The 25,330-nt window shown below is 46.7% G+C and overlaps 2 protein-coding genes across 3 annotated transcripts in view; both read left to right on the top strand.

Annotated features, from left to right (window-relative positions):
* Nucleotides 1–5,899, top strand: part of ALDH1A3 (aldehyde dehydrogenase 1 family member A3) — a 40,223-nt gene extending 34,324 nt beyond the window's left edge. For both annotated transcript variants that reach the window (XM_047766848.1, XM_047766849.1), the window contains one exon: nt 3,997–5,899. In XM_047766848.1, the coding sequence (XP_047622804.1) occupies nt 3,997–4,069 (73 nt within the window). In that variant the 3' untranslated portion in view covers nt 4,070–5,899. The remainder of the gene's footprint in view (nt 1–3,996) is intronic.
* A 2,804-nt stretch (nt 5,900–8,703) lies between these two features.
* LRRK1 (leucine rich repeat kinase 1) overlaps nt 8,704–25,330 on the top strand; it is a 129,461-nt gene continuing 112,834 nt past the window's right edge. The window contains exons 1-2 of the mRNA XM_047766850.1: nt 8,704–8,839; nt 13,941–14,188. Coding sequence (XP_047622806.1) covers nt 14,089–14,188 — 100 coding nt within the window. The 5' untranslated portion in view covers nt 8,704–8,839; nt 13,941–14,088. The remainder of the gene's footprint in view (nt 8,840–13,940; nt 14,189–25,330) is intronic.

The raw sequence follows: 25,330 nt of genomic DNA on the forward strand, positions 1-25,330 counted from the left end.
AGGCCCTCTTCCCTGCAGGCCAGGCCCAGCCTCCTCCCACAGCATGAACTTCAGCCCCCAAAGCAGATGTCCTTGGATGGCCAAGCTGCAGGAAGGGGTGTGTGGGGTCCATTCACACCCACTGTCCCCTCACTACTCTCCTTGTCTGTTCCTCCCGACCCCCTACCACCTCCAACATGCTCTGGCTCCGGGGCACCCCTGCCCACTGCGGAGCAGGTCCAGGAATATCCGCTGCTGCCCTCAGTCCATGTGTCATCCTGCTGTTAGCCACAATTGGGACTTTTTTTTTTTGGATGTCTGGTTTTTTGACCCTTGGCGTATATTTTCCCAGAGCTTTTTGATAAACTACTTTAACAAAATTCACAAGGAGCCTGGAAACTGGCTTAAAAACCAATTTCCATTTTCTGTTGTCTCTAATTAATGTCTTCATGTGGCAGTAAGTTCCCTTTTTGGATGCTGGAGCACCGTGCGGTGGATTCCATGGTTTTCCCCATCCCTGGCTGCCGGGTCGGGGGCTGGCCATCTGCCGCCCACCCACGGGCTCCTCTGGGATCTCTTCCTGTCTAAAGATGATGCCTGCAATTTCTCTTCCTCCTGGGTGCTTTTCTTAGCTCTTTGGTTTGCTTTGTAATACAGTAACCAAAAAAGCCATACTGCACAGACATGTGGAAGGTCAAGGCCTCTCTCCGCAGACCCTCCATCTCAGAGATCATCACTGTTCAGCAGTCCATTTTGTCCACTTGTTCATTCCTCACTGGCATGTATTTACCAGTGAGGAACCTCTGAGGCCCAGGCACCTTTGAGGCCCAGGCATGTCTTGGGCTCCAAACCCACTGCAGGGAACCCTATCATGGGCAGTGCCAATGCCCCAACATTCTGGTGAGATCCAGTGGGAGGAAGGCTAGTTCATGGATAGCCTTGAGTACCAAGGCGATAAAAACTGGGTGAAAAACCATTGAGGAAAAGCCACAGTGGGTCAAATAAGAGTGACAAGAACTTGAACTAGGGCAATGACCGTGGGAATAGAAAAACGGAGGTGGTTCATGCACTGAATCTTACAGGAGTGATTTCATGCTGGGCTTACAAGTTATGTGCTAATTCAGCATGATTTCATCATTTGGTTTGCTTTTCTTCTTTATTAAGTTGATAAGTCATTAACTAGTTGGAGTTTTTACAGTGCAATACAATGTGCTCATTTTTAAAGGTCATTTTCTTTGCATACAATGGATGTAAATGTGTATTTTTTTTTTTTTCTGTTTTCCAGTGACTTTCGGAGGAAAGTACATTTTGCCCTTAAGAATGGGGTTTGGATATCCTACTCTTTTTATTGGTGATCTCCTGTGATGGGCTTTTTATTTTTTATTTTTTAAGGGGTTTTGCTATTACAAATCAGATTGATATTCTTCCTTGGGTGTAAAATTTTATGCACTCATGGAAAACTGTTTTCCGAAAAATTTCCCGCAATCGGGTAATCCACCATATGAAAAATGGGCTCCCCATTCTTTTGGTTTGCATTTCTTTAATTGTGAGGGATTGAGCACCTTTTAAACACTTCCTGGTAGGCTGTATTTTTATTTTTCTGCAAACTGACTATTCATGTCTTCTGTTGTTTTTCGTTGGTTTGTAAGAGCTTTGTATATTAAGGAAAACTGCACTCTGTTTCTTGCACAGGGTTGTAATTTTTTTCTGTTTTATAATTGGTCTTTGGGTTTTTTAAATAGAGTTTTCTGCTCTGCAAAAATTGATGTTAGCATTTCGTATATGGCTTTCATATTTTGTTTTGTTTAGAAAAGATTACAAAGTAATGCACCCATTATCATGGGTTCTTTAACTTTGTTTTAGGACACTACCAACGAATCTCAGAGACATAGTAATAATAAAAGAATAGTACTTTCTCCCATTTACTTTTTACCTAGCACATAGTATGTGCTCTAGATAAATTAATTCTAATCATTATAACTATGAAGAGGTGATGGTATTCCCATTTTACAGATGATGATATTGAGGCTCAGGGAAGGCAAAAAACTTGCCTCCATTGCTGGATCTAAGCCAGTGGTTGTCCAACTTGAGTTGCATCAGACTTCCATGGCTGGTTAATCCCCTGGCTACTAAAATACAGATTTCTGAGCCCCACCCATAGGTTTCTATGGCTGCCACAAGAAATAACCACAAAATCAGTGGCTTAAACAACATGAATGTATTATCTTACTGTTTAATAGGATAAAAACCTGCCCCAATCTCATTTAGCTAAAATCAGGGTGTGTGCAGGGGTGCATTCCTTTCTGGAGACTCTAGGGAAAGAATCTGCTTCCTTGCCTTTTTCAGCTTCTAGAGCCTCTTGCATTCCCTTGACTGTCAGCTCTTTCCTCATTGTCAAAGCCAGTAGTGTCACCTCTCTTTGACCCTGCCTCTGTCATTTCATTTCCCTCTCTCTTTTTCTGCTTCCCTCTTCCACCTTGAAGGACCCTTGTGATTACATTGGGTCCACCCAGATAATTCAGGATAATCTCTCTACTTTAAAGTCAGCTGGGAGTTATCCTGTGTCGAAGTGGGTTAAGGATCTGGCATTGCTGCCACTGAAGCCCAAGTTCCATCGCTGGCCTAGGAACCTCCATATGCTGCCATTACAGCCAAAAAATAAAAACAAACAAAAAGAATAAAGTCAGCTAACTAGCCATTTTAATTCCATTTGTAACTCTAATTGCCCTTTGTCATATCACCTAACATTTTCAAAGGTTCAGAGAGTTAGGATGTGGACATCTTGGTGGTGCAGCGTGGAGGCAGGGAGCATTAGTCTGCCTACCACAGTAGGTGTGGGGGGTCTGAGACTCTGCATTTTGAGCAAGTTCTGAGGTGAGGCTGATGCTGCTGGTTTGGGGACCCCACTTTAAGAGGCACTGGTCTAAGGGATGAGATGGGATTCTGTCTTGAGTCTTCGTAGCTGCAGAGCCACTGTGACCACCTCTCCTCCCACTTTTCCCAAACAGGCTCACATTCTTATTTACATAGAAGCAGAGCAAGTATTGTAGAGGATTTTAAATCTATCCAAAGCCCCCTGCTTGGTTCTAGGAAGGGGACCTGCCCTGAGGGTGATTCACGATGCCTGAGAAGCATCACTGGGCTCTGAAAGACTTAAAGAAAGGACACATACCAGAGACATAAATTCAAGGTCATGGACTCCCCTGTGTCCAGGCTGTGCTAACATCTGAGCCCCTGGCGCTCTGCACCTGCCTCCCTCTTCTCACTGCTGTCCAAAGGCAGCTCCAGATCCTCCCTGCCCCTTGTGGATGCTCCAACCACACACCTCCAGTCAATAACTTCCAGCTCTGCCTCTTCTGTCTCTTCCACTGGCTCCAAATTGCCAGCAAAAGTTCCAAATCCAGTGTTCTCTCTGCTCCCCAGCTCGCCTGCCTCCTTCACCACACAGGCACTCTCGTCCTCCCCAACTCAGGGAATTCTCTCTTTTTATTTTTCTTTTTAGGGCCACACTGGAGTGTATGAAGCTCCCAGACTAGGGGTTGAATAGGAGCTGCAACTACCGGCCTAGGCCACAGGCACAGCAATGCCAGATCTGAGCCATGTCTGTGGCCTGTGCCGCAGCCTACAGCACCACCAGATCCTTAACCCACTGAACGAGGCCAGAGATTGAACCCACATCCTAATGGATACTAGTCGGGCTCACTTCCACTCCTCTCTTTTTTTAAAATCCCCTTCCTTCTTTAAAGACAAACCCTTTGTCCTTCTGAATATTTCAAAGGTGTCACACACACAACACTTGATATGTAACCTGAAGTTACACATCCAGGAACTTATACTCATTAATGGTTTCGGAGTCCTGGCTATGACTCTCTTACATCCTCGCATCTTGGCCTTTCGTGCAGACTCCCAACTCTGCCCAACAGAGTACTAGCTGATCAATCAAGCATCAGAGCTGAGTTTGTACAGAAGGGCTAAGTGCCTGCCTGTTTCACATCTCCCTCTTTTCTGTGATCACAGAGGCGAATATGCGCTAGCCGAATACACAGAAGTGAAAACTGTCACCATCAAACTTGACGACAAGAACCCCTGAAGGAAAGGCAGGCTCCTTCCTCAGACTTCTGACAGCTGAATGTGGCAGATCAAACTTGCCGAAGAAAATCCTGCATTTCTGACCTTCCTGGGATGCTTTCTTCTGGAGACTTTACATCTGCTGGATTTGAACAATTTATTTTCCTCTCACACTCCTGTTTTGTCGACTGATACGTTGTGTGTGAAATTGCAGTCCTGCCCGGGGGATGGGCCGAGTGGCCATTTCTGTTTTCCCCTTTCCACCAGATCCCAGGGGACAGTGAGGAGGCTCAGGGCGTAGCCAACAGGAAATGGTATTTGAAGTATCCACCAGTCACTCAAAAATGCTTTGCTGACTCTGACTCCAGTAAGAATTTGGAAAATAAAAATTTCCCTTCATGTTCTGCAAACAGGCCCTGTAACCTCAGGGTTACCTGCCTGCAGGACAAGCCCCTCCTGCTATTCAGTGGGAAAGATCAGCATTAAGTTTAAAAAAAAAAAAAAAATCTAAAAACAAGGTTAGGAGAATCCAATGTAGGGAGTTTTGGGGAAGCAAGTACCATGGAAGGCTCCTGAAGGCCTTGGGTGTGAACAGTCTTCAGGGACTACACCTTGACATTGACTATGGGATCAGCTTAAAACCAGTACTGCCTTTGGAATATGACCACATTAGCCATCCAAAGAGCTTATCTCACACTGTGTCGCGGGTCTACCTTAACTAAGGCACTTTCTTAGGCAGGAAGTGTCACTTAGTGGCAGCATCGCTGCAGAAGACCCAGTGCTCTGACACCGCAACAGCATACATAGCAAACCCTCGGGTTGTTAAGTCCCACGTTTTACGAGTCAGGGCCATAAGCTGCTTTTCCCAGTTATGCATTTCTATCACTTGCCTCAATGGTTTATGATAAGCCGGTGTAGTTCTCCTTTGCTCCACTTTGGTTATCCACATTTTAGATGAGTGAAACAGACGCAGCTGTAAAGACTGCTGTTATAGTACAGCTTTGGTTTTTCGAAGTCCTATTTCGATATCAATTAGTGATTCAATAACAAATAATGTCTGGTCTACCACAGCAGCCCAAGCACTTCACTAACAGGTTGTGGATTTTTTTCTTCCTCTTTGTGTATCCAAAGGATGTGCCACTCCAGGTTTAACTTGGAAAACTGAAAGTGTTCCCACAGAGCTTTAAAAAAACCCAAACCAAACCAAACCAAACTGAAATTGTGTTATTTGGATACTTTTACTATTATTGACTAGTACTTTTCTAATGGTGCTTCTGTTTGAGAATTAAATTATGTCTGAGAATTAAATTGGGGGGCAGTAACCCAGTAGAGGTCTATGTCAAAACAAGTGTATATATAGAGAAAGTCATCTGTGAAATGAAGTTATTGTTCTTGTTGGAAAGAGACAAAATGCAGTTCACTTGCTTCTCCAGATCAGTTAACACTTATCGCTTAAATGATCAGCAGCTTGTTAAATCAGGATTTGACTTCATACACTGAATTTTCAGGATTTTATCTCAAGTAACTCTAGACACTAACCTTGATAGTAATACAGTAGAGCGTTCTTATTCCTTCATTGTATAATAATGCCTTTAATATGAAATGCTACATTATTTATAATTGATATAGTTAATGTATCTTTTTATAGTTGTAAGTAAACAGAGGTGGTGTATTTAACCTTCTGTAATATACTGTATTTAGAAATGGAAGTCTATATAGTAGTAGATTTTACTTCTTTTAAGGTTTACTCCTGTGGTACGGTTTTAAAAGATCTATTGGCCTGGAAATTCTGACCCTAACTGCAGATTGTGTTCAACAATGCAAAATAAAGTTGGATATTTGAGAAACATGAGGGTTTATTGTTGTTGTTGTTTTCATTTAAAGACCAGAGCCCTTTTAATTCTGTGGCTGGCCTTTCTTTCTTAGAACTTTGGTACAAAACAGCTTATTTTATTATATATAAAATCACATATGTTTTATATACAATCACGTAAGGATAAAATTACATTTGCTCAATTCATCAAGTCCAGCACTTTAGCCTGAGTGCGAAGCTTGCTTCTATGGCTTTGGGGGCTGACTGGGCAGCAAGGTTGGTGGCAGAGGTTCTATGTCTTAGTTGGGATGTGAGGATTGGAAAATGGTGGGGAGGGTTGCATGGGGATCCAGGGAAGACACTGCATCCTGCCTCTGTGTGCTCAAGCATCCATTTTTCTCACTTTTCTCCATGAGGATCTCTGTGTTTGGGTTTACCTTACCTAGAGTTTCTAAGGCTTCAAACCAATAAGCCTTAATCACCGAGTCGTGGGCTAGCATTGAGGTGGGATCAAGAATATTCCTATACATGGTTAGATCCACCAAGTTCAACTAGGCCTTGAGTCCAGATCACTTTGGCCATGCAGAGGCAAATCTCCACACTTTCAGAGAAAAGTTAAGGGAAGCTTGGATCAGATGTCTCTTATATATGCACTTATGCATGCTTTATTGCCCTTAGAAACCGCCCACTCCCCAGTAGTAATGTGAGCAGAAAATTCAAGGAACATGGCATTTCCTTCATTTGGGTTACCATGAACGGAACCATTCTGAGGACATATACTGGCCTTGGCATGTGTGCCTGTGTGTACACATGTGCACCCGGGTACCTGTTAGGGTGGGGCACAGGCAGTGGGCACATTCTCTAGAAGTGGACTCTCCGGAATGCCCTCCTTTCTCCTGGTGGTAGACCAAGCCCTTAAATGTCTTTGCGCCTAGCATGTGGTGACTTGAACTTGAAGGTGAGCAATGAGGGATATTTGGAAAAAGTGTCTGAGGAGAAATGTCTGCACAAACTGAATACCCAGCTGAAGGAAAGGCAACTGGAAGAGCAGAGGGGGTTGTCGGTCACTACACCTTCAGAAAGGGCAGAAGGCAGAAAGGGAAGATGAAGGAGGTAGCTTCCAACTGACCCCACTTTAGGAGGGGTCATTCCAACATGAGATGCTGAGAATTCCAATGTGGAGCAAAAGCTAGGGAGACTGTGGTTAGCGAGGGTCAAGAAGAAGCAGAAAGATGAAGTTCCTTGGTGGCCTAGTGGATTAGGGATCTAGTGTCACTGCTATGGCTCTGGTCACTGCTGTGCCACATATTCCATCCCTGGCACTGGAACTTTCCCATTCCCCAGGCAAGTCCAAAAAAAAAAATCAGTGGAAATCTTAACTGACCTAGCAATGGCCCCCTGTAAACCTGTAACTAACACACGCCTAACGGATGGAGTTAAATGCTGGTATATAATCAGCTTGAAACAAGCCCCCTGTGTGTAGACTATCCCAACGGTTTTCTACAGTGGAGACATTTCCAAGACGGTTCCCAGGCTTACTTAAAAGTGAAATTGAATTGCTGCCCCCCCCCCCATTGGCCACGTCCACTAGTTGTCTGCTCAAGCACTGGGCATGCACTTCCTCACGGTGCCGCTAGATGGCAGGGCCGCGCGCCCTTGGGGCGCTTTGTGGAGATTCGCGGGCTCACTCAACACCTTGGACGCCACGCCTTGCAAATTATTAGGGACTTTTCGGTAGCAATCATATTAACGCCTTTTGCATACTGGAATTGGAACCGCGGTGATGAGGGTAGGATTGCAAAACTGCACCCACCCTTTTGAAAGGGCGTCCAGTCCAGGAGAATTAGAGGGGCAACCTCTTGGGAGTAAAGCAAAGCTGCCCGGCGGTCCCCTCGCCAAACAGGGGCCCAAGGAGCTTGTCCAAGGGGCCACAGTCCTGGGTTTCCGCGAGGTGACGTGGTGGCCCTGCAGCTGCCTGGCTTTTGTGAAATGGAAGTAAGGGTGGTGGCAATTTGTCTTTGTGCCTTGGGGTAAATCCTGGGAATGTTCCAGTCGTAACGCTACGTGAGAGAAGCCTAGGAGGCAGGTCCTGCCAGGATGAAGAATCATCTGCTTTTTTCCAAACCGGCTTCTCTTTACCCGGTGGGCACATGGAGCCAAATCCGATGCCTGTCTGCAAGCATGGACATACATCTTTATGCTCTGCGTTTGTACAATGGCCTCACTGGTGGGAACATAGTTAAGGTAGCTTGAAACATAATAAACTGCCTATATGCCCCCATGTTTGTCTACCACCTCCCCCCTCAAAAATAACCCCAGGCAATTTAAAATGATTCACCAAACAGTGACATCTTTGTATACATCCATAATTACATTAGTAAATTCATGTGGTAGAAGGGGTGCAGTTTGAAAACTATTAAAACTTTAAAGTTACACATTTCTAGTCTGCTCTATAGTTTTACATAAATGAATATTCCCGTCTTTTCCATATTTACTGCCAGAGTATACGATCTACATATATGAGTCAGAGGTTCATCAGCGGATTTTGCGGCGGAGCGGATCAGAGGGGCAGGGGAAGCTGGGTTGAGCAGAGAACGACCACTCTCAGCGCCGCGCCCGCCCCGCGTGGAAAGCAGGATGCCCCAAAGAGGGAAGGGCCCGGCGGCCTCCGGGGCAGGAGCAGTGAGCGCGATCCCCTGGGGTTTGCAGCAGGGAAACTGAGGCGGGAGGTCGGGGAGGTGGTGGTGGGGGTGCTCCCCGAACCAGTTCCTTGGCAGCGCCGCCGCTCCGACCCTCGCTACGCACCCTTCGCGCCGCCTGCCTCCCGCCCTCCTCAGGATTGAGGAAGTGTGTGTCTGGCCCGGCCCCGCGAGCGGCCTGAGGCGCAGGGGCGGAGGGCAGAGGGGCGGCCCGGCCCGGATCCGCCGTCTTCCTCCCCGCCCGCGCGCAGCGCAGAGTCCAAGGCGCCGGTCGCCTCAGGTAAGTGCCGCCTGGGCCCGCGCCCCGCCAGGGGACCCGCCGCCAGGCCCCGGGCGCAGGGCGACCCCAGGGCTCATGGCCCCGCCGCCTGCCGCCGCGCTCGCGGGACACGAGGCCCAGGCGGGGAACCCGAGACCCCCCGGGACGGGGCCCGGGCAGGGAGAGCAGACTCGAGCAAGGAGTACTTCTCCCTCCGCCTTTGGAAAAACTCGCTTCCTTCAAGTCGGAGTGGCCGTGCGAGCGCGTGTGCGTTGTGTGAGCCTGAGAGTGAATGTGCTTGTGAGCGAGAGTGTAAGCTGAGTGTGAGCGCGGGAGTGTGGGGAAGCAGCAGCTCCCTGCCCCGACGGCCTGGTGCGCGACGGCCGGCGCATCTTCATCCCACCCTCAGGCTGAGGCCCTCTTCTAGCCTGAGGGTCGGATCTCCGGCGGTGCGGATAAAACCCCGCCACCACCTTGGCGGTCTCTGCGGCGACCTCCCCGGCAGAGGCGCAGGAGATGAGTGCGGATGGGGTGGAATGAGGAAGGCAGCCGAGGAAGGCAGCCGAGGAAGGCTGGGTGTCGGAGGGATATGATGACGAATAATTGGGCGACTTCTGTGCTGGGCTCGACCAGCTCCTCTTTGTTTGAGGTCAAGAAGCTTTTCTCTCAGGAGCACATCCCCCTGCAGGGGTCTGAGAAGGAGAGAAACGGGAGCCTGTAGTTTGTTTTTGGTGAGCCTCTCACCAAACGCACCATTTTCAGACTTTGTCACTTATTGTGTCCAAATTCCCCTGGGCCTTAAGGGGACAACTAGAATATGCAGGATTTGGAAAAATGTTAACATTTCCCTCCTTTGGTCGTTTGGCTTCATTATCTTTGTTTATGCCCCGGAAGAATAAAAAAGTTAGAAACATACAAACCTCACACCTAATTTGTCCCTGCAGAAGGTTTTGGGGGCCCTGCCCCAAGCCTCCACATCTCAGGGGGTGGCCTCATACTAGAGGTTAGTAGGCACAGTTGCTCAGATCAAAAACCTAGGAGTCGTCCCTTGTCCCAACTCCTCATTCCTTGAATTCAATGGTTAGCAAGTCCTGTTGGGTCTCAAAGGTGTGTGGGGTCCATCCCCTTCCTTTTATGGCCCACTCTAGTCCAAGCCACCAGCATCTCTTACCTGTGCAATTGCAGTGCTTCCCATACGCCCAGTCTCTATTTGGCAGCCATGGTGATTTTTTTTTTAAGGTAAATTCGAGAGTGTCAGTCTTCTGCTTGTAACCCTTCAGTAGCATCTCCTTATGCTTGTCACGAAATCCAGAAGACCTCCTCCCGTCCACATCCCTGCAGCGGATCTGACTTCTGCCGTCTCAGATCACCTGGCCATTGCCTCCCCACCCAGCCACCCCCTCTAAACCCAGCCTCACTCTCACATCTCTCTGTGTATGTCCTTGCAGTTGCCACTGTCTGTGTGTTCCTACTCTATCTTTTGAATTACTCCTTTAATTTACCTGGAAGTCTCCACTGGAGACTCCAGGTGTCAGAGACCTTTCCAGAGTCCCTGCTCACTGTTGCATCTTCACTCCCAGAGCTGCTCCAGAGGGTTCCAAATGCATACAGGTAGAGAGACAGTGGTGGAAAGACAGTATGAACTTGTTTGTGGCTTTAGGCTCATGAAGGGCTTCTGTTCTCATCTGGGCCTGAGAACTACACATTTCTACGGTTTGTAGTGCTGTAATATTTTGATGTCTACAACTCTATTAAACACATTTTTTAGGCAAGCCAGTAGTGGTCAAGGAGACTAGTCGTGCCAAAGGGATGTCTCGGACCATGGGCCAACCATCTCAACCAGGCTTTTGATTCAAAAAAAGACCTGGGTGGGAGTTCCCGTGTGGCTCAATAGGTTAAGGACCTGATGTGTCCCTGTGAGATATGGGTTTGATCCCTAGCCTCACACAGTGGGTTAAAGATCTGGTGTTGTTGCAGGCTTCATCCTAGGTCACTGAGGCAGCTCTGATCCAGGGTTGCTGTGGCTGTGGCACAGGCCACAGCTCTAGCTCTGATTCGACCCCTGGCCTGGGAACTTCCATATGCTGTGGGTGCAGTGCAGCTGTAAAAAGGAAAAAAAAAATAAAGCTGGATGATAAGAGCATTTCTAACATGCTTCACTTGTGCAAGTTTCTTCAGGCTCTTTGGTATCTGCACTCCTATAAAGAGGTGAGCAGGTTCAGGATGTTTCTTCCTTGTTTTTGGCAGAAAGTTTATAGGAAGTTTTTCCTTGACTGTGCCCTCCTCACCAACTGTAAGTTTCATGAACTTATGAAGCTCACTCCCCATGGGAAGGGCCAAATAAAAACATTTGTAGAAGGAATATCAGGTTCCCTTTTTTTTCTTTCCAACAAGTATTTGGGTTTATTTATTACTACAGTTATAAAGAGTTGGCAAAAGCAAATTGGTGAGCTTTTAAAAATTATTAAAGTAATTATTATTTCAGGACACTTGAAGCCCTCATTAGGATGTATAGATTATAATGAAAAGAAAACATGTAGCTTGCAACCATGATTGGTTGCACTGGTCTGAACCCAAAAGCAGCAGGAAGAAGCAAAGATCCGTTTGAGGGCAAAGATTGAGCAAACATAAGTTACTTCATCTTAAAAAGTTGACCTTAAAGTCTAAGCCAAAATACAAATTCTAATTGAAAAACTGCTCCAGTAGCAAAATCCTCCATTGGTAAAATGATTTTCAAAAGGAAACTGAAAATGAAAAGGGGAAGAAAATGACTGGGTGAGGGCTGGCCTAAAATATTCTTAAGTTTTTTTTTTTTTTTTGACTTAAAAGTATTATATGGCAAGTCACTTCTGTTTTCAGAAAGAACATCTACTAGTATTTGGACTTTTGAAGTGTTGTTGGGTATATTTGGGAGCTGATTTTGAGAGGTCTTTGAGAGCAGGTAGGAGCTGTGCGCTGAATGCTACTGTGCGGTTTCTGAATGCTACTGTGTGATTTGGAGCCTTTATTTTACTTTTTAAATTTTTTATTAAAGTATGGTTGATTTACAATGTTCCGTCAATTTCTGGTGTACAACAAAGTGACCCAGTGGAGCCTTTATACTAAAACAGAGACTCTATTTTGCTACTTCTCCCTGTCTCCTCTCAAGTTGATCTTTCCTAATCAGGTTTTGCAATTTATAAAGCTTTGATCGTCTCCTAAATTGTGTTCAGATTGATCACTTCTTATTTCCTACTAGACTTCTCCCAAACTTAAGGCATGGATTTTTCCCAAGCATGGCCTCTCTAAAATTCTGGCTCTTTAGTTTGGAAAGGCACGGGCTTATGAAGGACAAGGCCTCTGGTTCAGGGCTTTTCCAGCCCGCACACCCAAGAGTACAGCTTACCTGGGCCAGGGGCCAGATCTCCAGACTCTAATTTGAGAAAGCTCCAGTGCTTTCACAGCCTTGTTCTGGAGCTTTCTCAGTGCCCACCCTGAGGCACCTTCTAGAGCCTGCTCACTGGGGAGACAGTGGGTCTGCCCTCCAGCATTGATTTTCTGAGCTCATTAATCAGAGGCTGGGAGGAGGGGGGCCTGCTGGCTCCCCTATCCCCCTGCTGTTATTATTGCCAGTGAGAACCACCTCCAGGAGTTCTCGCCATGGCTCAGTGGTTAATGAACCCGATTAGCATCCGTGAGGTTTTGGGTTCGATCCCTGGCCTCAGTCAGTGGGTTAAGGATCCAGCATTGCCACTGTGGTACAGGTCGCAGATGCGGCTCAGATCCTGTGTTGCTGTGGCTGTGGTGTAGGCCAGTGGCTACAGCTCCAATTAGACCCCTAGCCTGGGAACTTCCATATGCCACGGGTGAGGCCCTCAAAAGACAAAAGACAAAAAGAAGAACCACCTCCAGTGACTGCAGAAACTTGACCTTGTTGGAAATCTCACAGCAACCTTGCGAGGTTACCTGGGGAGCATGGTGCATGTCTGTTTTTAATAGATGATGTCGTCTTGGGTATCATTTATACAACCTTGACTTTATTTTATTTTATTTTATTTTATTTGGAATGTGCTATCACCCACCATTTCAGAGGTGTCTCAGAGGCCATCTGGCCATTACACCATATTTTCTATGTATGGTATAGACTCCATGCAAATGCTTATAGAGACATGCATCTCCTTTGGTCATCCCCTTCCCTTCCTGTCACCCCAGGTCATGCCTGAGCTGGACTTGGGTCTTGCCCACAAGGTGCTTCCGGTCCTTTAATCAGCATGGCAGGCTGGGCCCTCATGCTGGGTGACCCCTAAGCTCAGGGGGGACCCAGCATGTGAGAGCAGCCTCTTCCCTCATCACAGTCTTAGGAGATGTGTTGTCATCAGACTCAGAGTTTCTCTAGATAATTCTGGGCTGTGGGAAGCTGCCCTGCACACTATAGGATGCTCAGCAGTGTCCCTGGCCACTACCCACTAAATGCCTGTAAGCACCTCTACCTACAGTTGTGAAAACCAAAAATGCCTCCGGACATTGCCAAGTGTATCCAGGGGCGGTGGGGGCAGGCACAATGTAGGGGGCTTTTTTCTTTTATTCCCCTAGGACTCAAACTGACTTGACTTCACAACCAGCACCAGTGCCTTCCAGACCCTTTTCTTTGGGACAGTAGCCTAATTGCTTCTGTCAGTACATGCCTACCTCTGGCCTTCCAGAGGAGTCTGTCCTGGGCAAAGGGAAGCCTTGTTTTGTGTACATGTGTCTGCCCCACCCCAACCAAATCGTGAACCCCTGAAGGCAGAAGACAATTCATTGTCTTGGTGCCACCGTGCCAGTGACAATGATGTGCTGATTGAACAGTGATTGAGCCCTTTACCAGCAGGTGTTCTGCAGTTGTTTAGGGTTTCTATACTCTTCGTGGGCTGACACGGTCGGACCCCAGATGCAAAGTGGGGTGGGGGCATCTCTGTCTTTTCCTTTTCACTGGCCCCACCTGACCAAGTGTGTCTGGTTAGATGAAATGAGAACAGAAATGTCACCAAAAAAGAGGGGAAGGATACCAATGCGTTGATATAAATAGTAGGTACAAGGGTGCAGGGAGAGACTTGAGGTAAGAAGAACTTTCTGACTTGATTTTTTTTTTTTTCACCTCCAGGACGAGACAGCTTTCTATTCAGTCACAAACGTGTGTCTGTGCCTTGGTCCATCATGGACTATGAGCCAGGACAGAGGCTACCCCTCCAGCAGCAGTGACCGTGACCACGGCCAGAACTGACTTGGGAGAGCAGCAGCCCCGAGGATTGATGGTTGGAATGTCTCGGCGGCCACCCAGCATGTACTGGTGTGTGGGGCCAGACGGGTCAGCCGTGTGTCCAGGACGCGCCATGGAGCCGCATGACAACGGTAAGCACAGAGCTGGCCAAACCTGTCTCACATGTTCTACCAACAAACAAGGGGTTTTCAGTCGGAGGATATATAATGCCAGGTACTTGATGAATCATGTGATTTTTTTTCATTATAAAATATATCGTGGGATTCTCATTTAAATTCATAGCATTGAATGAGCCGTGGGACAAAGTTTCTGTGGACTCGAAGATCTTGGGAAACAAGGCATCATTTCATGCTGGTTAAAAAGATTTTTTTTAAATGGAAATTTGGTTATGTTTTCTTACAATAATAATGTGTATTTATCAAAAATTGAAGAAAAATAAGTAGAAAAAATAATCACCTAGAGTTCCACTACCCTAAGCAGAGTTAACATCTTGGTATGTTGTCTCCTAGTCAACTTTTGTGGGCTTCAGGGACTTTGTTTTACTTTATTTGCTTATCATAGGGTAGGTACTTCTGTATCCTATTTTTCTCATATAACTTTATGACATTCACCTAGCTCATGTGACCCTGTGAACTATCTTCTTACTTGGAAACTCTGTACCACATGATGGACCTAATTCTTACTCTCCTGCTGGACGTGTTGGGACATTTTGGTTGCTTCAAGTTGCTGACTCTGACCAAGAGCATTCCATGCCTATCTTTCTATATGTGGTTTTGAGATTATTTCCTTAAGGTAGATTTACAGAAGCGGGACTGTTGGGTTTGAATATTTTTAAGCCTCTTTGCACGTCTTGCCGGATTGTTCACCAGAGTTGCACCACTTTTACCCCAATAGGATATCATTGCTACTGTTAACAATAAATATTTGTTAAGCCCTTAGTGCATACCAGGCACTGGGTTTGGTAGGGAATAACTTCATTGAATGCTTACAACAACATATAAATGGTACTTTTATCCCCATTTAATAGTTGAGGAGCGTGAGAGTAAGAGAGGTGTAGAAACTTGGTCAAGGTCAGTAACTTATAATGGGCAGAAGTGTCATTCGAACCCCATCTTGACCCTAGACTCTAGTTTGCTCTGTGAAGCTTGTGAGGGCCCTTATGTTTGTACCTCTGTTGACTTAGTACTTCAGTGTTGTACCTGGCCCAGCAGACATTTTGTTCAGTTGCTTGAGTGTTTTTTTCTCCATCAACAGTGCCCAAAGGCTAACTAGGGTGATGTTTCTGGAAGACGTCTCTGCACATAAATCAAATTATGAAATGAGAAAAGAATTTGCTTCCTCACATTGCCCAGCACTAAGTGTTCCCAGAGTGTTTGACTTGCATCTTTTGAAAAGTTGTTTTTTTTTTTTTTAAATGTCTTTTTTCAGTTGCTCATTAGGAAGGCCATGCCTTGTGAGCCTGAGATCAAGGGGACATGTGTGGAATGCTGTTCCTGATGTCAGCCAGGACTCTGCACTTTCCAGGGCACTCTCAGCTCTGCCATCCCACCCGCCTCTCCTCAGTAATTCACAGGGATGCTCGGGTGAATTTCATCTGAAAAAGCCCCACAGGGGCTGTGCCCATCTTGGTCAAGAGTTGGTGATCTAAGTGAGTGCTTTTCCCCCCAGGCCCTCAGAAGCACCGGGATGTGTCTAAACTGTCAGTGCCCAGGCACCCCCAGATCCTCTGAAACAGCATACTGGGGGGAGGGGTATGCAGGGGCATTTTTAAAAAGTCTTGCCTCCTGGAGTTCCTGCTGTGGTACAGTGGGATCGGCTAGCATCTCTGCAGCACCAAGATGCAGGTTCCATCCTCAGCCCTGTGCTGTGGGTTAAAGGATCCAATGTTGCCACAGCTGTGGTGTAGGTCACAACCGTGGCTCGGATCTGATCCCTGGCCTGGGAACTCCGTATGCTGCAGGGCTTCCTAAAAAGAAAAAAGAAAATAGTTCTTGCTTCCCTCTTACTGCAATTGTAATGTGCACCTGGGGTTGAGGACCAGCTGGTATACATGATTCAGGGCCTGTGGAGCATTTCTCAAATTGCAATATATTTTCCAGTCCCTTGGGGATCTTAGTGAAGTGCAAATTCTCGCTCTGTGGTCCTGGGGGCACTAAGATGCTGCATTTCTAACAGGCTCCTAAGTTGTGCTGATGTCCCAACAAACCAGTGGCAAGGCTGAGACAACCCAGGTGCCTGGAAAAGCTATTAATTCTTACAGGTCTTAGGGACCTGGGCCAAGGAACCCTGGACAGACCTGGAACCAGTCTTGCCTCCGGGCCTGAGATAGCACAGACTGCCAGAGAATGTTCACGAGCATCAAGAGGCCAAAGCGTTGTCATGCACCCAGTCCCCATTCTCCTCCTTTGAGGTCTGGTCTGAACTTTACACTGCTCCCACAGCAGGTCCCTTCTCCCCGACAACTGTGACCACCTGGTTAGAGGGAGCAGGCCCAGAAAAGCCTTTTCTGCCTCAGGGGCCTCTGTCCCTAGCGGAAGCTTAGGACTCCACACCTCCCTGTTTTGTTTTGTTTTTGATTGAGGGGAGTGTTTGGTCACCCCTTGGCATATGGAGCTCCCCAACCAGGGATCCAATCTGAGCCTTAGTTGCGGCCTAAGCTGAAGCTGCAACAGTGCCGGATCCTTAACCCACTGTGCCAGCCCGGGGCTTGAACCTGCGTCCCAGCACTCCCAAGATACCACTGATTCTGTTGTGTCACAGTGGGAACTCCCATGCCTTCCTGTTCAAAACTACCAGGATGGAGGAGCCAGTGAGGGTGGTGCAGCCCCCCACCAGTGTCAGGCTAGTGCTTCCAGCTGGAGGGTGCCCACAGGGGAGGGGACATCTTGCAAATTCTGATGCTGAAGGAGGAAAATACAAAACGACAGAATCGAAGACGAGAACGAAGTGGCCTAAAGTACAGTGGAAAATTCTATCCTATGGCTCAGCATTATGGAAATTATATTCTCTCCTTAGGAATTATAATAGTAATCAAATTCTCATAAGGACTCCTATGAGGACAAGTACAAATTTATGCCCATACTCCAGAAGTTGAAAGATTCCATCTGTAGTAGCCAAGAAGCTGAGCATGGGGGCCCTTCCCTGGGACCCCCCCACCCAGGGACCAAACCTCACAACATTCCCCTCCTGCTGGCAACAGGCAGCTTACTGGCTTGGCGACCAGGCATCAGCACCTCCCGGGCTCCTGCAGTTACTGGTCAGCCCTCCTAAGAGAAGGAGTGAGGGCAGCAGGGAGCCCCCGCTCCTTACCTGCCCCATCCAGGGGAGGACAATGTCCATGGGGACCTGCGTGGGCACCAGAAATGCTGACTATGGCTACTGATTGCACGTAAGCTGGAGTGATGGGCGCATCTGTCCCCCTCTTGTTTGGAGTCCCCCGAGGGGTTATGACGGTGTTTCCTGAGTGAGAAAGGAAGGAAAGGTGCTTCTGGGGCTCACACAAGTGTCATGAGGGCTCAAGAGCCTACCTGTGGGGTTAAGCAGGGCTGCATTCAATTCATAGTTCTGGGTGACCTCAGCTGGGTGGCTCAACCTCTCTGAACCCTGACCCAGACAGACATAGAATCTCACTGGGATGTGCCAAGTGGCATTTATTCCCAGCCCCACCCTGGTCAGCGAGGGCTGAGGGGCTCTGCTCCACTGTGACTCCATGCTCCTGAAACCAGCCGTCTGGCAGGGGCCTTCTTCATGGCCAGTGGCAGAGGTGTGAGCAAAAACATGCCATACTTCTTAAGGCCTAGGCTCAGAGTGGCATGCTGGGACCTCCATGCCTCCACCCTTGGCCAGAGCAAGTCATATAGAGGAGCTCAAGGGAAATGTTCCCTCCATGAGGAAGAGGGCTACAGCCAGGGTGTGGATATGGATGCAGGCAGAGGGGAAGGCTCTGTGCCCAGCATCCCATCCATCATGAGGGGAGTTGGGCCGCTTCGACGCTTTAAAAAAAAAAAAAAGTATCTTATTTTCATATTTCTGTTGATTTATCTAAGTAGCCAGCAGAGTCCTTTTCTCCCATGAAACCTTACTGGAGCCCTTGCCCACCTAGCAGCTAACAGTGGAGTTGCATTGATGGGCAGTTGTACAGGGATTGGGGTGGTGAATCCCACTACTGGTCTTCACCTTGACCCCAGAGTTTTCTGGGCCCAGTTTTAAAATATTGCGTGTTGGAGTTCCCTGGTAGCTCAGTGGGTTAAGGATACAGCATTGTCACTGCTGGCTTAGGTCGCTGCTGTGGTGAGGTTTTTTCCCTGGCCTGGGAATTTCTGCATGCTGCAGTTAAAAAAAAAAAAAAATCGCATGTTGGATTTCATTTTCACAAAATAGCCTGGGAGCAGGCAACACTCAAACAGTCGCACGGTCACTGGGGATGACAGTCACCTCCCTTTACTTATCTGTGGGGTTTGTTTTCTACCATGAGCCTGCGTTTCGTTGTTGTTGCTGTTTCACATTAACTTTTGCAACCAGAAGAGTAATATTGCCATTTATTTTAAAAATTATTGTCTCAGAGTTCCCTGATGACTCCGTGGGTTAAGGATCTGGCGTTGTCACTGCTCTGGCACTGGTTTGATCCCTGGCCCAGGAACTTCCGCAAGCCAGGGGCACAGTCGAAAAAAAATTGTTGTCTCTATAAATAAGGAGGTTTTGTGATTAGGCTCTAACCCGTATACTTCCTCCCTCAGTGGGTGTTGACTTCCAAGGTCACATTTGCTTTAATTGGTCTCTTTCCCCTTAATTTCTTTCTGGAATAAATGGAGCAGTATCTGACCCCATGAACCTGCAGCTGCACCTCCCTGGGGCTCACTCTCTGAGTTGTGTCCTCATTGGATGAGCTGGGTTTTTTTCTGCCCTACCTTCTCCCTGGGGGAACTCTGCCTCCCTTCCCTGTCACCCCATCCACCAGCCTCACTACAGAGAAGACCCTTGCAGACCTAGTTCCCAGCACTGCCTGAGGAGAACTGACTGTCACAAAGAGGACCGTGACACTCAAGTTATTCTCAATGTTGGAGCAGCTAACTCTCTCTCACTTTTTAAAAAAATCCTTGAAAGAGTTGTATGAGTTGTTTTTATATTTTGGAGATTAGGCCCTTGTTGATTGCATCATTTGAAACTATTTTTCTCCCATTCCGCAGGTTGTCTCTTTTTATTTTTTATTTTTTTTATGGTTTCCTTTGCTGTGCAAAAGCTTGTGAGTTTGATTAGGTCCCACTGGTTTTTTTGTTTGTTTTGTTTTGTTTTGTTTTTATTTCTATTGCTTTGGGATACTGACCTAAAAAAACATTTGAAGAGTTGATGTCAGAGAATATTTCGCCTGTGTTCTCTTCTGGAGTTTTATGGTGTCTTGTTTTATAAGTCTTTAAGCCATTCTGAGTTTATTTTTGTGCATGGTGTGAGGGTGTATTCTAGTTTCATTGATTTACATGCAGCTGTCCAGTTTTCCCAGCACCACTTACTGAAGAGATTGTCTTTTTCCCATTTTATATTCTTGCCTCCTTTGTTGAAGATTAATTGACCATAGGTTTCTGGGTTTATTTATGGCCTCTCTATTCTGTTTCATTGGTCTGTAGGTCTGTTTTTGCCTTGATTACTGTAGCTTTGTAATTTTGTGTGAATTCTGGAAAAGTTATGCCTCCTGCTTGATTTTTGTTCCTCAGGATTGCTTTGGAAATTTTGGGTCTATGGTCCCATATAAATTTTTGGATTGTTTGTTCTAGTTCTGTGAAAAATCTCATGGTCACTTTGCTGTACAGCAGAAATTGACAGAACATTGTAAATCAACTACAATAAAAATTTTTTAAAATAAATTTTTAAGGAAGAAAAAAAGAAATAAGCACAAATATATCTGCAATCACAGTAAATGGAAACTGATTATAATGGATGATTAAAACACAAAGTATCCGATTATTTAAAAGTATATGCTGGACACATGTATAACACTGATTACTCACTGATAACTCAGCTTGAAAGTAAAGGGATATCTAATGCACAGAAAATACAGGGAATAGAGGAACATGTAAAATAATACCATAGAGACTCAATTAGCAAAAGGTAGACTCTGAAAAATACTTCAGGGAAAATAACCATGTTTCTTCAACAAATAAACTTGGAAAAGAGAGATAAAAGAGGAACCAAGAAGTTAAAGGAGACTTGTATGCCATCAACCAGCTGCCATGTATAGACCTTATCTGAATTCCAACTAGATCAAATAAACTATTTTTTAAAATGGGAAAAAGAAATCCTTGGAAGACAGCATGTTTTGGAAATAACATTATTATTACACTTCCCAGTAGAGTTAGGAAAAGATCCAAACTAATAAAAAGTAGTGAAAAACTAAGGTTGCACTTTTGAGTTTTTGATAGTGGTCTTATGTGTGCGTATGTGTGAACTGGGTGTACCTGTTCTGACTTGCACAGCTCACCTGGTACTTGTGGAGAATGGTTAACCCTTTCAGCACCCACGGATGTGTGAGTGCATCTCCAGATGCTGCGTGGTGCCAGGTGGGCTGTGTGTCCCTGTCCTGTGTTTGTGCAGCACAACTGTGCCCCAGAAGGGTGTGTCACAACCTGGTCAGCCTTCAGCTTGACCTTCAATGCAGGAGAAACTTTAGAAAGCCTGGAAGGGTTTAGATCATGCATGAATTGACAGAATGAGGGTCAGCGAGATACAGGGCTAGGATTGCAGGGCAATCTAGTTTAATAAACTTTAGACAGTCTTCCACGACAGGGTCACACTAGTCAGAGTGGAAAAACCTGTCCTGTCAGCTGAGCTAAGGCTCCTGGGAAGTGAAGACGTGAGGAGCCTTCTAGATAGATTATTCAGGCTGAGAACGCTCAGTGAGACTCTTCTGGATCATGAGGGTGAGGGACACTTGGACAGATGTCCCCGGAGGTGGTCTTTGTCCCCCACCTCTCTGTGAGCAGTCCTGACTGCTGCTGCCCACCTCTCAGCATGCTGTCCTCCACTGGACCCTGCATGGACCCAAGAAGAAGAAGGAACATTTCAGAGGGGCTTCAGATCCCAGGTTTTTATCTCACTACTTCCAATGTCCTTTTCTTCTTCCTGTGGCTTTTTCAACTCTGTATTGAAAATAACTTACATATGCCGCAGGTGTGGCCCTAAAAAAAGAAAGAAAAGAAAAGAACCTCTTAGCCTAGGAGCCAAGTGGATTTGCCCCTCTGGGGGCTCGGCCTGCCCTCCACAAGCGGAAATAGGAAATAACGTGAACAGGAAGTGCCCCTTGGGTGGCGGCGTGTTTTCTCTGTGAACCAGTGTCAGAAATCCTACCAGGGACAGGGCCCTGGGGATGAGTGCCTTTCAGAGTGTAACGGGCAGCACACATCTTGAACTTGTTCCTGGAGCCCGTGCCCCACTCGTGCCTGCTGAGCTGTGTGCTCGCTGAGGGAGTGAGGAGGGGAGGACAGAGACGTCTCCATGGTCCACAGGGTGCCCTCTCCAGCCTGGCTGCAGGAGGAGGATTGGGCGCCCAGGGACTGTAGCCAGTGTCCAGCAAGGAATCCCTTACTGAGTGAGGAGAAGGGGAGGGAGGCTGGGGTGGCCCAGATGGTGGGAGAAATGGCTGTGGGCATCCATGCGTGTGGGCAGCAGTTAACATAGCTATGATTCATGCCCGTAACTCCCTGCCCAACAGCAGAAGCTCTGGTTTTGATGGGGCTTTTCATATTAACCTACATCTGAGGCTTGGATCATCTGCTTCTTTGTTCAGAATCTTGCTCATTGATGCTAACGGGGAGCTGACTCCCTCTCCAATATGCTAGTCTTTCCTGTGGGCTGTTGTATTGGGACATGTGTGCTGCAGAGACCAGGCCTGTCTCCTTGCTTCCAGCTGCACCTGCCTAGACTTGTTGACATCCTTTAACCCTTTCCTTGAAATAACTAAGGCCGATGCCTTGCCCTCTCTGTGGACACCATCACATCACCTTTAAGAGCAGACTGTCCGCAACATCACACATTTCCTTTGGACATCACCAAGGTTTTGCCCCTTAGCCTGAGCATCGACCATTAGGCTGTGGCCACCTGCACCTTGGGGGACAGCAGCCTCTCACTCTCTCCCTCCTTCCTGCTACAAGTGGGCTCTCTGGAGCACCCCACCCCTCCACCGATTCTGGGTAGCTAGAGCCTGAAGCTCACCCACGGTTTCAGCCCACCTTCTCCTCCCCCATCTTTGCCCCTGACTCCCTTTACCAGGGTGGGCAGTGCAGCCCACCCCCTCTAGTCCGATGGCCAGCCCAGGCCCACCTGGCATGCATCCAGTGGCCAAGAAATGAGATTTCTTTCCAGCCCTGTGCCCTGGCCTCCATGAAGAGGTCAGTGGCCTGTGAGCTTCTACACCAGGGCGTGGCCTGGTGTAGAAGGATAAGGATATTTTTTTCCTCCTTCCAAGGTCCACATGAGCCAGACCTTAAAGAAAGCCATCACTTGGGAGACGAGGGGGCGGGAGGAGGAGGGTTAATGAAATTCTTTAATTTCTTGGGAATTAAGAGGACTAAATAACACATAAGTTATCTCATCCAATAACATTTAAGTCCAAACTCTAATCTATGAATTTCATGCCCATTTTTAGGAGCTCTGATGTATGAAAGTAAGGGCTTCCAATTAGAAGTCCCAATTCTGAGTCCCTTCACCATCTTGGCTGCCCCTGGATTCAGTCTGTCCAGATTCTGCTTAACCATCGTGCTATGTATTGACTGGCATTTGTCATAAAGAAGAAAAGAGAAAAAAACAAAACAAAACAAAACAGAAACATGCATATCAAGCAGTAGAATCCTTCCTGAGCCCATAACCCTAACATAATAGAGGGAATCACATATTAGTTAGAAATTATCTTTTTGAATTGTAAATAACTTTTTAGGATTGGACTTCATTTTGCTAATTCTTGTGAGGGTTGTACCTCCCAGCTTTTATCTCATCTACCAGCATCCAGCAACTGGGCATATTGCCAGGTGTTGGTTTAAAATCAGTCACCTACCTTTTCATTTCAGGAGAACCAAAAGCAAAAATAACTTATTTTTGGCACTTTGAATTTTTTAGCAACTTAGAGGTATTTAAAGTCATTGAAAAATTTCGTTCTTTTTTTTTTAAATATAGAACCGAGTGATGGTGCAAATTTGAGGTTAGGATTTGCATACAAAAGGACAAGCACTTCACTCTTAATGTTCCTTATAGCAGCTCTTTGGGGACCTCAGATGGCTTTGTGAACTCTTAGACAGGTGGGTGGCTACAGGTGGCCCACAACAGTGGAATTAGAGGTGGAAGAGGCCAGGTCAAGAAGCCCTTCAGGTCATTTGCACCCCTCATTTCAGCTGTCAGGACCAAAAGGGTCCAATGCGTGGCCACCCGTGTTCCCATGCAAACCACCAGCACCCTGGGTTCAAAAGTAAAAAGGAAGCAAAGAATCACTGCCTGACAGTGGGCAGGGGGCTCCCTGGAGTTAAGAAAATGTTACCTGTGTGTAATTATCCACATTCTCATGGAAAACCAAATGATATGGATAAAGCCACAGTCTTCTTTGGCCCCTTTTCTATTCTGCCCACGTGGCCACTGTGAGCTAAGTGTTCCCTTTCCATCCTCTTCCTATGCCGGTCTGCACCCAAACACACACACACACACACACACACACACACACACACACACACATGAATTCTTTTTGTGTATGTTTCTGGTTTTACATGCATGACATTCAATTGTACATATGTTGGGCAACTTTTTTTTTTTTAACCTGAGTTATGTATGACTTGGAATCTTTTACACATATTCCAAACTCCTTAATGTGAACACAGCAATATTTATTTACTCCATCCCCTATTAAAGTGCCTTTAGATCCTTTCTGTATTTTGCTTCTTATCATAGGAGTTGAGTATCCCCCGGCAGAATGGCAGGATCAAAGAACAAGCACATGAAAACTATCAGAGTTGGAGTTCCAATTGTGGCTCTTTGGGTGAAGGACCCAACATAGTATCCATGAAGATGCAGGTTCGATCCCTGGCCTCACTCAGTGGGTTAAGAATCCAGTGTTGCCGCAATTTGTGCCATAGGTCATAGATACAGCTCAGATCTGGTGTTGCCATGGCTGTAGCATAAGACCTGCAGCGGCAGATGTGATTCAACCCCTATCCTGGGGGACTTCCATATGCCCCATGTGTGGGCATGGAAAGAAAAAGAAAAACGAAAAATGATCAAAGCAGTACAGGCCCCTGTCAAGGAAGCAAGTGATACAGAACGGACTAGGCCCCAGTGTCAACCCCCAAAAGGGTCTCTGTTTCCTGTTTATGGTTCTTGTTCTTTAGGTCGCCACTGTTCTTCAGATTCTATCGCCTGCCTGCCAGGATACAGGAAGATTTCCTTCACCTTTGCACCACATCTCCCACCTGATCCCTCCATATTTCATTCTTCAGTGTGGGCTCATCTCTGAGTTGCTTTCTTAACATTAAATGATATGTTCCATTTGCTATGACTTGGTCCGGCGACCCTGTGCCATCTGTGTTCTGCGGGGCCCAGGAGGCGGGCACTTCTTCCCTACTTTTTAACCTCCATTCCCCTCCCACTTCTTATTCAGAACCCTTACGTTGAGCCCTTAATTATCTGGAGCACATGAGTGAGAAAACTCCCCAGAAAGGGCTGTGTTTGTGTTCCTGAAAGTATCTTCCTTTGGTTCTTCCCTACAATTCCAAGTGGAAATCATTTGCCCTCAGACTCTGAAAGGGCCTTCACTGTGGTCCGCCGATGTGGTTTGATTCTCTTTGCTTTGTGAGTGACCTGTTTTTTCCTCTCTGGAAGCCTTTAGAATCTTCCCTGTACATCTGCGCTTCTGAAATTTCTTTTTTTCTTTTCTTTTTTCTTTCTTTCTTTCTTTCTTTTTTTTTTAGGGCCACACCTGCAGCATATGGAGGTTCCCAGGGTAGGGGTCGAATGGGAGCTGTAGCTACCATCCTACACCACAGCCACAGCAGCACCAGATCCAAGCCTCATCTGGGACCTACACCACAGCTCACGGCAACTTGGGATCCTGAACCCGCTAAGCGAGGCCAGGGATCGAACCTGTGTCCTCATGGATCCTAGTCAGATTCGTTTCCTCTGAGCCACAACGGGAACTCCTGTAATTTCTTAACAAAAGACGCGAGTAAGGGTCTTTTCCTTCATGCTGCTTGGTAGTGGATAAGCCAACCATTTATCCCTTTCAGGCCTGGAAAAGTCCTTGAATT

The sequence above is a fragment of the Phacochoerus africanus genome, chromosome 2 (assembly GCF_016906955.1).
Source record: "Phacochoerus africanus isolate WHEZ1 chromosome 2, ROS_Pafr_v1, whole genome shotgun sequence".
Taxonomy (NCBI): Eukaryota; Metazoa; Chordata; class Mammalia; order Artiodactyla; family Suidae; genus Phacochoerus; species Phacochoerus africanus.